Source organism: Ochotona curzoniae, unplaced genomic scaffold (genome assembly GCF_017591425.1).
Source record: "Ochotona curzoniae isolate NIBS_2020 unplaced genomic scaffold, NIBS_Ocur_1.0 patch422, whole genome shotgun sequence".
Lineage (NCBI taxonomy): Eukaryota > Metazoa > Chordata > Mammalia > Lagomorpha > Ochotonidae > Ochotona > Ochotona curzoniae.
Window position 1 is genome coordinate 1,077,058 of NW_024466998.1, and position 14,339 is coordinate 1,091,396.

At 43.0% G+C, this 14,339-nt stretch overlaps 1 protein-coding gene across 1 annotated transcript in view; it reads left to right on the forward strand.

Annotated features, from left to right (window-relative positions):
- LOC121167675 (sodium/hydrogen exchanger 9-like) overlaps positions 1–14,339 on the forward strand; it is a 557,393-nt gene that overhangs the window by 457,732 nt on the left and 85,322 nt on the right. The window contains exon 14 of the mRNA XM_040997226.1: positions 199–278. Within this exon, the coding sequence (XP_040853160.1) occupies positions 199–278 (80 nt within the window). The remainder of the gene's footprint in view (positions 1–198; positions 279–14,339) is intronic.

A 14,339-nucleotide genomic window follows, 5' to 3' on the forward strand; every position in this document is an offset into this window, starting at 1 on the left:
GAATTCTGCCAAAAGAAACCCAACTGTGTTGCAAGATCTAGGAGCTAATTTGCTTGGCAACTGCTTCCCCACTGAAATGAAAATGCCTATACTTAGAAAGGATGGGTTTTTTTTAAGCATACATTAAATTTGGTATGAAGTATATTTTTATATTAAAATGTATTTATTCAATGCCTTTTTTTTGTGGTCTCTTTCCAGGAAGCAAATAACTTGAATAAAAGCACGACCAAAACAGAGAGCGCGCGGCTGTTCAGGATGTGGCATGGCTTTGACCACAAGTATCCTTTGATAGAACAAGCTCAGGGGTCCTGCAGGGAGCCAGAGGATGGCTCTGAGCACGTAGGCATCAAGGTACTGCTCCCGCTCTTCAAGAGACTCGGCCAGGTAAGGTGCATTCACAGCCAAACCTATCCTAAAGGAATGAGTTCACAAATTAAAGAGTTGTGGAGTCTACACTTAGAAAGTGAAAACCTTCAACTCAAATGTGTTTGATGTCTTCATGTCTACATCTAATCTAATACCCTCTAATGCCAGAGATCAAAACACATAAACTCCTAGAAGAGAACCTATCTTGTTTACCATTATTCCGTGTGTCAAAATCATACTTCTGGTCTGATCTGGTCTGGTTACCCAAACAGACCTGCTTGTTGGAATTTGTTGAGTGCCAAGTCGTCACGGCCTTCAGCCAGGGTCACTTGAACAAAGTTTCTGTGTGTATGCTTCTTCTAGAAAAACCATAGGTGTGCTTTTTTCTTCTTTTTCTATGCTGTAAAAAAATGAAGGGAAGGGAAGGACTCAAAATGAATGGACAGAGCATGGATCTGACTCATTCGAGTATAAAATAGCAGCGTCATTGTTTCCCAGGCAGACTTGAGTAAGTTTTATTTGTTTATTTTTTCTGATGAAGGGCAATTTTATAATTCGAGCAATCCGTGAATCAGTGTAAACATAGCAGCTTCGATCTACCCTACCCTGTGATGGCGAGGACAGAGAAGTCAGGCCTGGAGAGCCATGGCATTGTGTGCGGCTGTGAGTGATCCATCTCTAATCCCAGGCAAAAGCAGCCAAGAAGAAAGAAAAGACCTGTGAATTGAATGGCTTGGGTCTTTGTAGCCGGTTTTCCACAGACACAAATCCCTCCCCTTTCAGGGAAGAAATGTCAGTCATTAGGGGATTTTCAGACCCTGAGCAATGATTAAAGCCGTCACAGATCAGGGGCAGAGGAAGAAGAATTAAGAGCAGGGAAAAGAAATCCAAAGAAGAGGTGTAGAGGAAGAGGTGGAAAGTGGAAAAGAGAGAAGAGGCGGGGAAATTCACAATGAGGAATGAAAGGAAAACAAGTTAGAACAATGACTGGCAGAAGACAGAAATGAAAAAGTGAGTCCGACCGAAGACGTGAATAACAGCAGTAAAACAACATGAACATTGGAAAGCTGGTCTCCAAAGTCAGAGCATCCCAGGAACTGCAAATGGTGAAGACAGGCTTCCTGGGGGTGGTTTTTCTGTCTGTGGCCGGTTAGGTGTCTTGCTCATTGATGAGTTGTTTGGGATGGTGTAGGTAGGCTACCATCCCCTTCGAGTCAGTCTATCTTAGTCATTGACTGAATCTTAGAAGTGTGCATATCACATGAACTACCTCAAGCCTTGTTGGTCTCTAAAGGTGATGGCTGGTTGACGCCCCTGGTTGTGCTGGCTTATGGAGACAGAATTTGCCCCTGCCTTTGTTTCTGAGTATCTCATAACCAAATTGGTATGGAGTTATAAAAATTCTACTAAAATATACATAAGCAAGAAAACGATACATGGGAAATGTGTTAAAAGTTGTTTTTGTTCACGAACACTGCTGTGAGGAAGGCCATACAACGAAGAAAGTGAATAAAGTGGGAAAATTAACTTGAAGATGAGAAAATGAAAGTTGGAGCCCTCTCAAATGTGTTGCTTCAAGTACTGACATGAAATTGAGATGATGTCATAGTTTCTTCTCACTCTTCTCCAAGGATTTATTTCCACATGGTTATGGACAGACTAGCAAAAATGGAAGCAGATTTACACTCTCAGTAACATCTCTTCTCATGGTGATTTCTCCTCCTTGTGCATTTGTTCTAGAAACTGCAGTGCTGACATCTCTGTACAAATACATTCCTGCTTCTAGGAGTTTGGGTACCCTGTTTGTTCTCTGAATTTATACCTGAGGAGTAGTGAGCTGGCCAGGTTCAATTCCTTCAGCTCTTGATATATCTGTATTGTTAGAGACAAATGATGCACCTGGCATTTGTGTGCATTCTATTGTCCAACCAGAACCCAGCTGGTATACCCTGTGCACCTCAGAGAGCAGGCCTTGCCAGCCACCATCAGTGTGAAGCTGATCTCCATGTATTGGAGGTGAGATTGCCTGGCCTGGACTAAAAAGAAATTGTCATGAGACTGAAAGAAATTGATTATGTAGTGTGGAGCTGTTCAAATCTCATTTCAGTAAAATTGCATCTTGCAAATGAGGCATCTTTAAGAATTACCGACAAAGGAAAAAGACAAATGAATAAGTCTACAATTACATTTATATCAGTTAGTGTTCTCCAGAATAGCTGATATAAAAGTGCATCAAATATACATGTATGAGAGGGATTTTTAAAAGGACATGGAAACACATATTATAAAACAAACTGTATGACTTTCAAAGGCTTGTGCATCAAAAACAAAATTGTGTTTTAATTCAGCTTTTCCATAAACATGCATATGAGAATGCTTCAAAAAGTTCAGGAAAAATTAATGAAAACATAAGTTTGCTTTAATACCAAGCTTTTTTGAAACTTCAGCATAACTTTTTCCATAATATGCCTTTTTCATAGTTTTGAAAGGCCAATCATATATGTATGTAGATATATACATATATATGTAGAAATTTGATTTATTTTCAGAAATTGGTTTCTACAGTTGTAGGGGATAATAAGCCAAAAATGCATAGGGAAGGCTCTTACTCCAGAAACTTGGGCAGTAGGGATGTGCTGTCTTAGGGAGGAATTTCTCCTTTTCGAGGAAGTCTCACTTTTGCATTCAGGCCATGCTCTGCTTGTGTAAGACTAACCAATAATACAAAAAAATGAGCTTCACTTAAGATCAACTGTCTGGAGGTGTCACCTTCAGCAGCAAAGGCTAAGATACAGGGTTTGAACAAGTGAGTGACCTAGACAACTTGACACAAGTAACCAACCTAGTTATCATAATTCCTAATTCCCATTCAATTTACGTTCATTAGCCGGTCACAAGGATAGAGAACCCCTCAGATTTTACCCGTTATCAATAAAATAAGACTCGCTTACGGGGTTTTGTTATGTTGTATTTTATCTTTTTATAATGCAAATACTATATACTAGATCCCCACAAAAAAAGTTTTAGTTTCCAAAAACTAAAGCCCTTCAAAGTTAACACTCAGTGGGGACCACCACTGGCTGAGCACTGCATTGAATGTTTCACATTAGGCATTTCACTCCAAGGAAGAGGGTTCCAGAAAGTGCAACAGTACAAGTGGACTGTGGATTCAGACAACACCTGTTTGAGAGTAAGATAGCAAGCCCATGACGTCAAAATTGGTGACTAATTAAGAGAACGTTATGATTCTAGGTGGGCAGCAATTCTGAGTCTCACAATATAGTGAAGAAATTGAGAAGCAGGGAGAGGAGAAAAAGGAATTAATGCATCAGGAATATATTGCTTTTTTCATCTTTACAATCACTCTCTGTTTTGTTTCATTTCTTTCGAACAACTCTCGGGTAACTTCCTCCCAGGCTTCACAGCTAGGAAGTGCCAATTCTGTGACAGAAGTCCGGCTCTGTCTCCCTCCAAAGTCTGTCAGTGAACTGTCACTAAACCACTCTGTGGCCATGATCTTCCCTCACTGTAAGCTTCTGTCTCGGTGTTTGTCACCGCTAAGTCCACAAATAATTATGATTCCTTATGCGGTGCAGAAGTCAGACTTGAAGCATCTGTTGGCACTAGGAAGTGATATCAAGATTTGACCTTTTGTTGGACACCCAAAGAGCACATCATGAAGGATTCCCCAAGTTTTAGTCAGTTTCAGGACTTTCTAGGGACAGAGAGTTAAATATGCCAAAAATGCCATGAGTGTTTCTCACAAGTTAGCCTACCTGAAAAGAGACACATTATACCAAATTCCTAAATAACTACCTCACCATGAGGTACTCCCAGCCCTGAGGATGCTCATGTCACAGTCTGGCCCCGTTTGTCCTCTCCCATCCCTACTGTTTGGCTCATACTACCCAGTCTCCCCCTGCCATCACAAAGCCATCTTCCCTCAAGACATTCAGGGCCGCCCGCCTTCACTTCCTTCATTCAACTTGTCAGAAGAGGTTCCTGGGCTCCTGTTTTAAGTAGCAGTGTTTCCAGGACCATGCCCTCACTTCCTCCCTTTGCATTTTCACCAAAACTCTTACCGTCTGACACGGTGTGCGTTTGATTTGTTTAATGGTATCCTCCGTCTAAGATTAATGCTCTCTGAGAACAGCAATGTGAGCTCCTGTTTTCATTCACCGGTCTGTCCTCAGGGCATAGACAACGCAAGGAGTGGATTCTCAATAAATGCTTATTGAATGAATGAATGGATGGATCAAGCAAGCACGCAGTGCTTTCCGTCTAGGGCACCTTCATGTCAGACTTTGACACAGTAGCATAATCAAATCAATTAGCTGAAGGTAGAGGAAGGCTGAGTGGGTAATATTAGTGTTTTCATGTCTACTCCGTGTAGACATCTGCTTCCCTGAGTCAGTATCCATCTCTCTGGGCAAGGATGGGACAGCATCCGGCGACTGAGAGCACACTTGGATTCCTGCTGCTTCCACTGACTTCCTTCCCGTGCTTGATGAACCCCTTCTTGGGGTTTTATTAATACAAGAAATCTAATACATTCAAGCCTGGCTCTGACTTAGAAGCCAGTGTCTGGGTGACTTTGAATCTATCTGATCTCACCAATCATGTACTTTCATTAGTACCAAACTCAAAATGTTGGAGTCATCTATCAACGTCACTGACCATCTCCAACAATCAGGTAAAGAAGCAGAAACTGATGCCTCTTTATTCAGACTTCAAGCTACTAGATAAAATTATTTGCTTGGATTCACAGTGTTAGCAGCACTGTGGGAATTTTGTTGCCTTATTCAGAGGTGACTAATGATCCTGCTGGCCGGTCTGCTTCCTGAGTCTTTCCGTCGTGCCATTCATCATTTCTTTCCCTAAACATCTGTATATATTAGTCCTACAAATCTGAATGACACAGGATACAAATGACTTTTTCCCAGCTGAAAAGGACAGCCCCAAGTCATTTCTAACATTTTTTATATGCGGATATCAACGGAAAACGAGGACTTGCTGTGTGGCTGCCAGCATTTTACATAAGCATAAAGAAAGCACAGAGATAACAATGGGTTGGCAAGTTAACATCCTAACAGAATTGCATCACGCGACGTGTGGAGACTTCCTCCGAATCGCTAGTGAGGAATGAGAGTGGTGTTACCAATTAAACAAACGGCCCATAGCAGTGTCAATGGATGCTGCCTGCTCTGGCATTTTCCACTTCCACCTTCCTTTCTGGCAAGGATAGTGGCAGGTGCCACACCCCTTTCTGTGCCAACTTGTGACAGGCTGGGACTCCAAGAAAAGTAAATTTAAATAGCAAGGTCATTCGAAAATGATACTTGACATCAAGTACCTTAATGGGTTTTCCTGTACTGGCGTTTCAGTTTTACCAAAAGAAGAAGGAAGATAAAATCCTTCCCCTCTTGAAACAAGACAGAATTTATTATATCCTACATAGTCATGCTTATTTTAAATCACAGGTCTGAATATCACGGGCAGCAATTTCCATTTTAAATGATGCTCCGTGAGTTGAGCTAAAGCACCCATGAATTATTTATTGGGGTCGTATGTGGCCTTGCAGGTGACCTGAGTCTACTTCATTAAAAACTCTCAGAGCAGCAAAGGATGTTCGTTGTGTGATCCCTGTTTTGTAACTGAGGCAACTGAACTCAAAGCAGAGAAAAATCATGACCAAGATTATTAACAGATGGGGAGCCAGCATTCCCCAAAAGTTTCACCAATCTGAAGCTGAGGTGTGTTTACCTTTCAGCAGTAAGCAGAAGTCACAGAGGATGTTAGTAATCCCGTGTCCAACACATACAGGCTAACTGCCATCCATGTGCCAGGCAATATCCTACATACTGAGCACCCAGCAGCAAAACAAAATGGCATGTTGGTCTTCATGAAATCTTCCTTCTTTCTTCGTTGAAATGAAACGTAACCACAAGGCCCCAGGAAATTCAAGGTCATTCCTAATACAAATACATAGTGAGAGAATGGTATCCCCAGAATATAATGAAGAGATTGAAAACCTAAGGGGAGCTATTGATTTCAATCATTTGTAACTCTCATTTGTAAAACACAACCACATACCTTCCCAAGGGCTCTCAGAATTCCAAGGTCTGTGGAACAAGCCTAACCAATCACTTGTCAAAAGCCTTTTTCTAAACATCGCCCTTTCTAAACATAGCCCCTCTTTCTAAACAGCCTTTGCAATGAGTGTGTGCTCAGCATGGTTGCTGCTTCCCTGAGAAGCTGGTACTAGGAAGGAGCCTAGCTCTGCTTGCAGTGCAGCCACCACTTGCGTCTCCTGGTTAATTCAATGGATGTTCCACTTGCCTTTTGGCCATCATTGTCCCCAAAGGAACCACTGCAGGAACATGCTGTAGCTAACCTTTGATGTGGCACATAAGTGAAGTGGAACTTCAAGTCACACCGAGAAATAACCAGCTGCCTGGCCCCCTGGGCTCTCATCAGTTTTTGGTGGGAAGCAATGCAGGGGTAGGTTTCAACATCACCTTTAGCTCAGATTGTCACTGGATCTTGCATAAATTTTTCTTTCACATAGAATTGACACGTATCACTACTATTTTGGCTGAATTCATCAGAAAGTTGGCTGGTTCTTTTAATACCAGTTACCTACTGACAGCAACTCATCCATTGGCCTCTCAGAACCAAATATAAGGAGCTGAAATACTGCTGCGTTTCCAGACCCCATGGTCAAAACAGAGCAGTATTCCATGGACTATTTAGGTTCTGCGAAACTGATGAAATCTCTTTGAGGCTAACAGAAGTCTTCCTTCATAGATTTGTTTTGATGACTAAATGAATTAACACTTGGCACTTAGAACAATGCTCAATAAATGTTAATGTCGTTTCATCATTATGCCCAGTTGAGACACACATGCCTCATGAGAGGCACCCTGTATGGTACTTAATCCTCCTCGTCATTTGTTAGCTGTATACCACTAAACTTTGCAATATGTCATACGCTTGTGATAAATGTTAGCTGCAATTGCCATATTTCTAACAAAGCAACACAACATCTCACATCTCCATAAACAAAAGATTTCATGTGGGCTGGATATTAGGCATAATTCTTCATATTTCATTGTGAGTAAATGGATGTAGCTGGGCGTTAAGCTGCTCTTTTGAATTCTGTGTTCTGCACAGGCAATTGTTTCATTGATGACTTTTCTACATTAAAGGCCATCATCCCATAGTTATTTTTCTGGAAATTACACTACGGATAGTAATTTTGACTTGATAGAGAAGTGCAGCAATTTTTCAGTTCCACAATGGAAGCAATACCAGCCTTTGATGATAATTATTCCTCTTGTACTTTCCTCTGATAAAAGGAAATCTTTCAATTGCACCTTTCAGGTGAAGCCATGGTGTTTTGTCATTAGCAATGTGGTGTTTATTGATGAATTCTGGGTCACTATTAAATCATTTTATTAGAAAAAAGGAGATAGAGAAGATGTTAAGATTTTACAGACTTGTATTAGCTTGATTTACTAGTATTGAATTTAGTGTATCTTTTAGGATTTACTTTTATTGGACAGTCAAATTTACAAAGAGAAGGAAAGACAGAGAGGAAGATCTTCCATCCAGTGGTTCACTTCCCAAATGACCACAACAGCCAAAGCAAAGTCTTGGGTTCAGGGTCCCCAAGACTTTGGGCCATCCTCCTCTGCTTTTTCAGGACGTAGGAGGGAACTGGGTGGAAAGCAGAGCCGATGGTACAGGAACCAGTGCCCATCTAATGATGTTAATGCTTGTAGGTAGAAGAAAAGCAACTGAGCCATCAGGCTGGCCTCTTAGTTGTAATAATTTGTCTCAGGGAAGAAATATTTTGTTTAAAATTTCTTTAATTATGCCCTGGTCACTCCTTCCCAACGACAGGAACCACAGTGTTTCCAGGCTGCCAAAAAATTCATGAGCGACCAGAGACACATCGTATGCCCGAGCTTTGGAAGTGACATCCACATCACCTGACAGAGAGACGCTGCAGAGTTGAGCTCACAGACTACAGTTACTCCACACCTGTCTGCTGTGACACTGTGGCAGACACCACGCATGGCAAGAATGGCCCTGCCTTAATTAAGTTTTATTCCACCAAGGTAGACAGCGATGATACATTCTCACCTCATGTCAAACCAACTTATAAACAAGAATGAGCGGAGATAACTGTGCCGGGAGCTGATGAGGGAGAACAGGCTAGGGATGAAACCTTGTTCTTATCACGTGAGGAAGATTCCATGGAGGCACGGGGATTTTCTGATGTCATTAATGAGAAGAGGGGGGAAGTATTCCGAGGAGAGGAAATACCATGGCGGAAAAAGCCAGGGCCAGTGTAGTAAGAGTGTATGGAGAAGGGTGACAGGATGAGAGCCCACAGGGTCAGGCATTCCTGGGAATGGCATGGTGGAAAGGCCCAGGGCCAGTTTAGTGAGAGTGGATGCAGAGCAGTTACAGGATCAGGGCCTGCATGGAGACGCATTCATAGGAGGCTCAGATCAGGAGGGGGCAGAAAACAGAGGTCATTGCTAGAGACTATGATGAAACCTATGTCATTGTTCTTTATTTTACAATTTTTTTAAAAGATGTATTTGTTTTACTGATTTATTTTATAATGTTGAATGGTTTTCCATATTCACTTCAGATACAAACATTATTCACCATGTTTTCTTGAAATCTGAGATATTAATATCACAGAGTGAGGGATTCGGGACCGTGATCATCATAATGTTGGAGTTAGGAAGGAGGGTATTTGTCGTTTACAGGCAATGCCTCAGTGAAGCAGTATTTGTAACTAAATACCAAAGGTATGACATCCACAAACTTTCTATGCTGTCTCTGTCTTAACTTCTGTCTGTAAGAGAAAACGTGTAATGCTGCGTTTTTTGGCTCTTGTTTCTTTCACTCACCATAAAGATCTGCAATTACACCTCTTTGCTTGTAAATGTCAGAATTCCATTCATTTTTATGGCCAAGTAATATTCCATTATATATACATAAAGGTACACACACTATATATATATATATATTTTACTTTATATAACCATCAGTTGCTGAACATCTGGATTGGTTCCGTATTTTAGCTATTGCGATATGAGCTACTGTAAACAAAGGAGTTCAAGCCTCTCTTTCATATGCTGATTTCATTTTCTTCAGATATATTTCCAGGAGTGGGATAGCTGGGTAGAACTATTTTTAGTTTTCTGATGAATCAGTTTGAAGTAAACCGTACAACTCTTTCCCACAATGCCTGGTGCGGTCAGAAATCTCCCGTATTGGCGCTCATTTTATGTTTTGCTTCATGTCTCACATGGCTAAAGATAGAGTGATGTGTCATTGGTTAAAGTACTCCTTACACTTTGCTTCCATCACAAATGTGACTCTTCCTTTAGACAGTCACGTATCTGGCATATACACTCAATGCTTCCAGAACCAGACTTAATTTTAGTACCACTACCTGCCTCTCCCACTGAGAGAAGTGTTTTATTTAGACTTTCTGCAATTGATTTAGCTGACATTGGCTTTAAAGCTTTGTTCATAGGGAGAAAAAGAAATATGTCTTCTAGCTTCGTCCCGTGGCACAGAGGTAAATAAGCAACTGTGGTGACCCTCAGGGTGCTAGTATCCTGATGAGATGGAGACTCTAGCTGCCAGTATGCTAAGAAACAGAACAATATGAGCAAAGAGTGTTGGTTCAGTCTTTGGGTTGTCTTAGCCAGGTATCTTAGACTGCTGGCTTGTTCTCAATAGAGATTTACTTCCCACAGTTAAGATGGCAGGAAAGTAAAAGTTCAAGGTGAATCCATCTAGGAGACACCCCTTCCCTGGCTCATGGAGGGGCGGGGAGCTACCTCTTGTTGCATCCTCATATGTTGGCCAGGCTAACGAATCTTTCTCTAGGTGCCCAGTCCCATCATGAAGACAGAGCCCTCGTAACCACTTATCTTCCAGCCAGCCCACTACTAAAACCATTGTGTTGTAGGGGTTTAGCTTTTAACATATGAACTTGAGAAATGCCATCATTGAAACCAAAGCAAATATTGTGCAAGCCAGAGAGGCAGGCAGAACCAAATAAGCACTGGAGAATGGAAGAAACCACACAGAAGGAACTTAGGAACCAGATGATAAGACTCTGGAAGGAGCAAGGTTGGGGGTTGCGATAGATCTTCCGGCAGTAGAAATCACTTAAGGAAAGCACATACACAGTGTGGGTGCTTGGAAGACGGTGAGAGTTTCAGTGGGAACCGCAGCTGAAGAGGTACCAGGTGCTCTGATTGTATAGGACCATGAACGCAATGCGCAAGACAATGGATTGTGTTTGTGGACAAGCAGGGGAGAAAGGTGGCACTCGGGCACATGGTGCAGTTTGTTACATTGAAGAAAAGAGTGTCCATGTGGAAGGTGATGTAGAGCGTGTGACAACAACACATTGGGAATGGTCAGAGCAGTCGCTCATGGGCATAAAAAGGACAGGAGAGTTCCCCTTCTACTTTGAAAGATACTTTGGAATATTCAGATGCTCCAAAATATAAGTGTGTTCATGTATTTCATGAAGAGTTCTATCCTTCTTTTAACTTGTTTGATTTATTTCAAAGGCAAAGAGACAGAGAAATCTCCCATCCCCTGGCTCACTCCCCGGATGCCTGCAATGGCTGAGGGATGGGGCCAGGCCAAAGCCAGCAACTGAGAACCCAATCTAGGTCTCGCATTGCAATGGCAGGAGCCCAACCACTTGAGCCGATGCGTGCTGCACCTGAGGGTGTGCATAAGGAGCAAGGTGGAATCCAGAGTGGAGCTGGGATTTGAACCCAGGATCCTCAATATTATATGCAGGTGTTTCAAGCAGTGTTTCACAGCCTGCTTCAAGACACTGATTCTTAAATCTCTAGTCATGAGCATGCTCTAGCAAAAGAAAAAAATTTGAATCAAAATACACTTCAAAGAAAAAGGCTTCTTTTTGTTCCTAAATAGTAAGATAGAATAGCATTAACCCTCTAAGTGGCACATTAGCTTCCTGCGGAAGCCACTTGCCAATCGTAGCTGGTGCTATGGGATTTGAGTTGTACAGGAGTAAGCATAAGACAATGAACCTTTTCCCAAAGGAAACAGACGCATCCTAAAAATATGGCCTTTGACATCCCTTGAAGCCATATCCTTGGAATTCCTTGAAATCCACCAGCGTGTTAGGTTCCACTGGACCTGGTGCCCATAAACCTGGCCAGAACCAAGTTCTGGTGCTGATAGACTACTAAGCAACATAGCAGTAATCCTTGACTACTGTGTGTGTTTAAAGCTAAGCCAGGAAAGGCCGTAACAGCTTTGTCCGTTTCCTCACTCCGCTTTCTCAGTGATGGCAGAGAGCTTCCCACATCCCTGGCTGGCGCCTTCACTCGGGCTTTCCACAAAGCTCCCAAGATCAAGGCATTCATGTGAGTCAGATGAGGCTGACCCAGGCCAACTGCGTGTGCTAAAGTCTGGGTGCTGAAAGAAGAGGGGGTTGCCCAGAACCTTTTGAAGCAAGAAGGCCATGCAGCTCCCATGGTACACACTCAATCTTTAACTAGCTTGGCCAGTTTGCACACACACACACACACACACACACACACACTTTTTTTTCCCCTGTTTGGCTTCATGTAAAGTCCTCAGGCCTTCTCTGAATGGAAATGTTCAGAAGATGAACATTATGGTAATTGGTAATTGTACAAGCACTTTGCAAACATCAAGTGCTTCATAAAGTTGAAATGATACTAAATTCGGTGACAGGTTTATAGGCCCGAAGGCCTTCAGACTTGCCGTGCAGACATAAACAAAGAGTTTTATTACATTTTTATTATTTTTAAATTCTAGCTGATTTCCTGCTATATGCAAAAATGGTATTGAGTGAGTCTCTTCTTAGTCTACAGACAGGCCTAACTGAGAAGTGTCCCTCAGCATCCCCAAGTCTCATGGCTCTGGAGACGTCCCTTCTGGGCATGGACCCGCCCCTCCCCTGGCATTGGCTCTGTTAGAATCCTGTCCTTGACTGTCCACAGCGGAAGCTGATGCTGAAGCAGAGGCCCGTCCTGCCTGGCCTCGCCTGGTAAGAACTGTTGGTGTTCCTGTTGGGAATCAAAAACATATTTATTTTTGTTGGAAAGGCAGATTGCAGAGGGGGAGACAGAAAGAAAGATCTTTCATCTGCTGGTCCACTCCCCAGGTAGCCACAATGGCCAGAGCTGAGCTAATCTGAAGCCAGGAGCCAGGAGCTTTTTCCCAGTCTCCCACATGGGTGCAGGGTCCTGCAGCTTTGGACCGTGTCCTCTATTGCTTTCTCAGGCCACAGGCAGGGAGCTGGATGGGAAGTGGAGCTGCCAGGATTAGAACCGGCGCCCATATGGGATCCCGGGCACGTTCAAGGCTAGGCCACACTGCCGGGACCAAGTCTGAATTTTTGAAACTGCTGTCTCAGGCGTGTACATATATATAAACCGAGGGTCTTGACGAAATATGCTTCTTAATAGGTAATCATGTGTGGGCCTCCAATCCCTAGGTAGGAACTCTCAGATCTTCCCACCTATTGGACACAGAGCTGTAAGAGCTCAAGGAGAATAAGCCATCTGTACTTCGGGGTTTATTTTGCAAGAGTTGATGAAGTTGGTGGTTTGGAGCTGGACTTTGAGAAAAAGGTGGAATCTGAACATTAGCAGCTGGACAGAGCCAAAGGAAAGGCTAGATGAAGAAGAGAGAAAAAGAGCTCAGGGTTGTGGGTGGAGAGATGAGACCCGAGTCCCAGCTCAGTCCCATTCTCTCAGCTCTGGAACCTCAAGCTCCTATCCTGTCCTGAGGCGTTATTACATAATTGCAAAATAACTATCTTCACAATTGCCCTGCAAGGTAGCTGTGATTTTTCAAATGGAAAAGTAAGTGAAATTACTTTGAAAACCAGGAAGCACCAAACAAACATGAGACATGCCTATTAATTGTTTTCCCAGGCAAAGTGAAGGTTACAAGCAAAGGCAGGAATGTGGGCAGGCATCACAGGCACTTGGAAGGAAGACAGAATTTGCAGGTTGGCACATTGAGCATGGCTGTTGGAGAAGGAGCAACTGAAAAACTGTATTCAGGGAACTCTAAAAGATAGTGAGTGTTGGGTGAAGGCCTTCGGGATAATGAGGAATCAGATGATTCACGCAGGAGTGACATTAAGACTTGTTTTAGAAAGATTGCTAGTATAGCATTGATTAAGGAGAAGTCACGGAGGCCTAAAGTGTGGTGCTTGCAATGGGAACAGAAAGGTGCTTGCAGTGCTGAAACACCCTGACCCAAGTCCACAGAATCTAGCTGGTACATTTGCTAAGAGCAGCAGAGCTACAAAGAGAAAGAGCCAGATGGGTGCCAGTGGCAAGGAGTCTGTGTGACTGCGGGAGGTGATCTTCAGCCCCAGAGGACTGGAGAGCCTCTCAGGCTAGACAAAGAAACAGGGAAGGCAGGAAGCGGCTTCATGCAGCGAGAAGATGAGGGCGGCTGGCTCTGCCTTCCCCAGAATCCTGTTTATAGGAACCTGCCTTGTGTTCTTGCTGAGCCTGTTCTTTGTAAACAAGCCACTTGCTCAGTCTTGCCTCCGCAGATGGAGTTCTCTAGACCTCTGCTTGAACTCTGCTCTTCCTCTCGGAGCTGCTCTCTCCTGGGGGGGAATGCTCTGCAATTGATAACCTGCTCTAGGAGAGGCAAAACAAGAGCACTTATTTAGTAGTGGTTTGTGCTAATTCAGTCTCATCAACTTGTCTCCTAGCTATGGAATTCACTTCATTTAACCATGAAGCTAACTTGTGAATACAGCACCAATAGACCACATCCTTCCAAGTCAGATTCAAACTCAGTAAGTGAGAAGCAGGAGGCAGGAGTCAAATAGCTGTGGGAAGACCTTGGCCACTTACTAGCTCCGTGATGCTGGGACGAATACTTGAACTCTC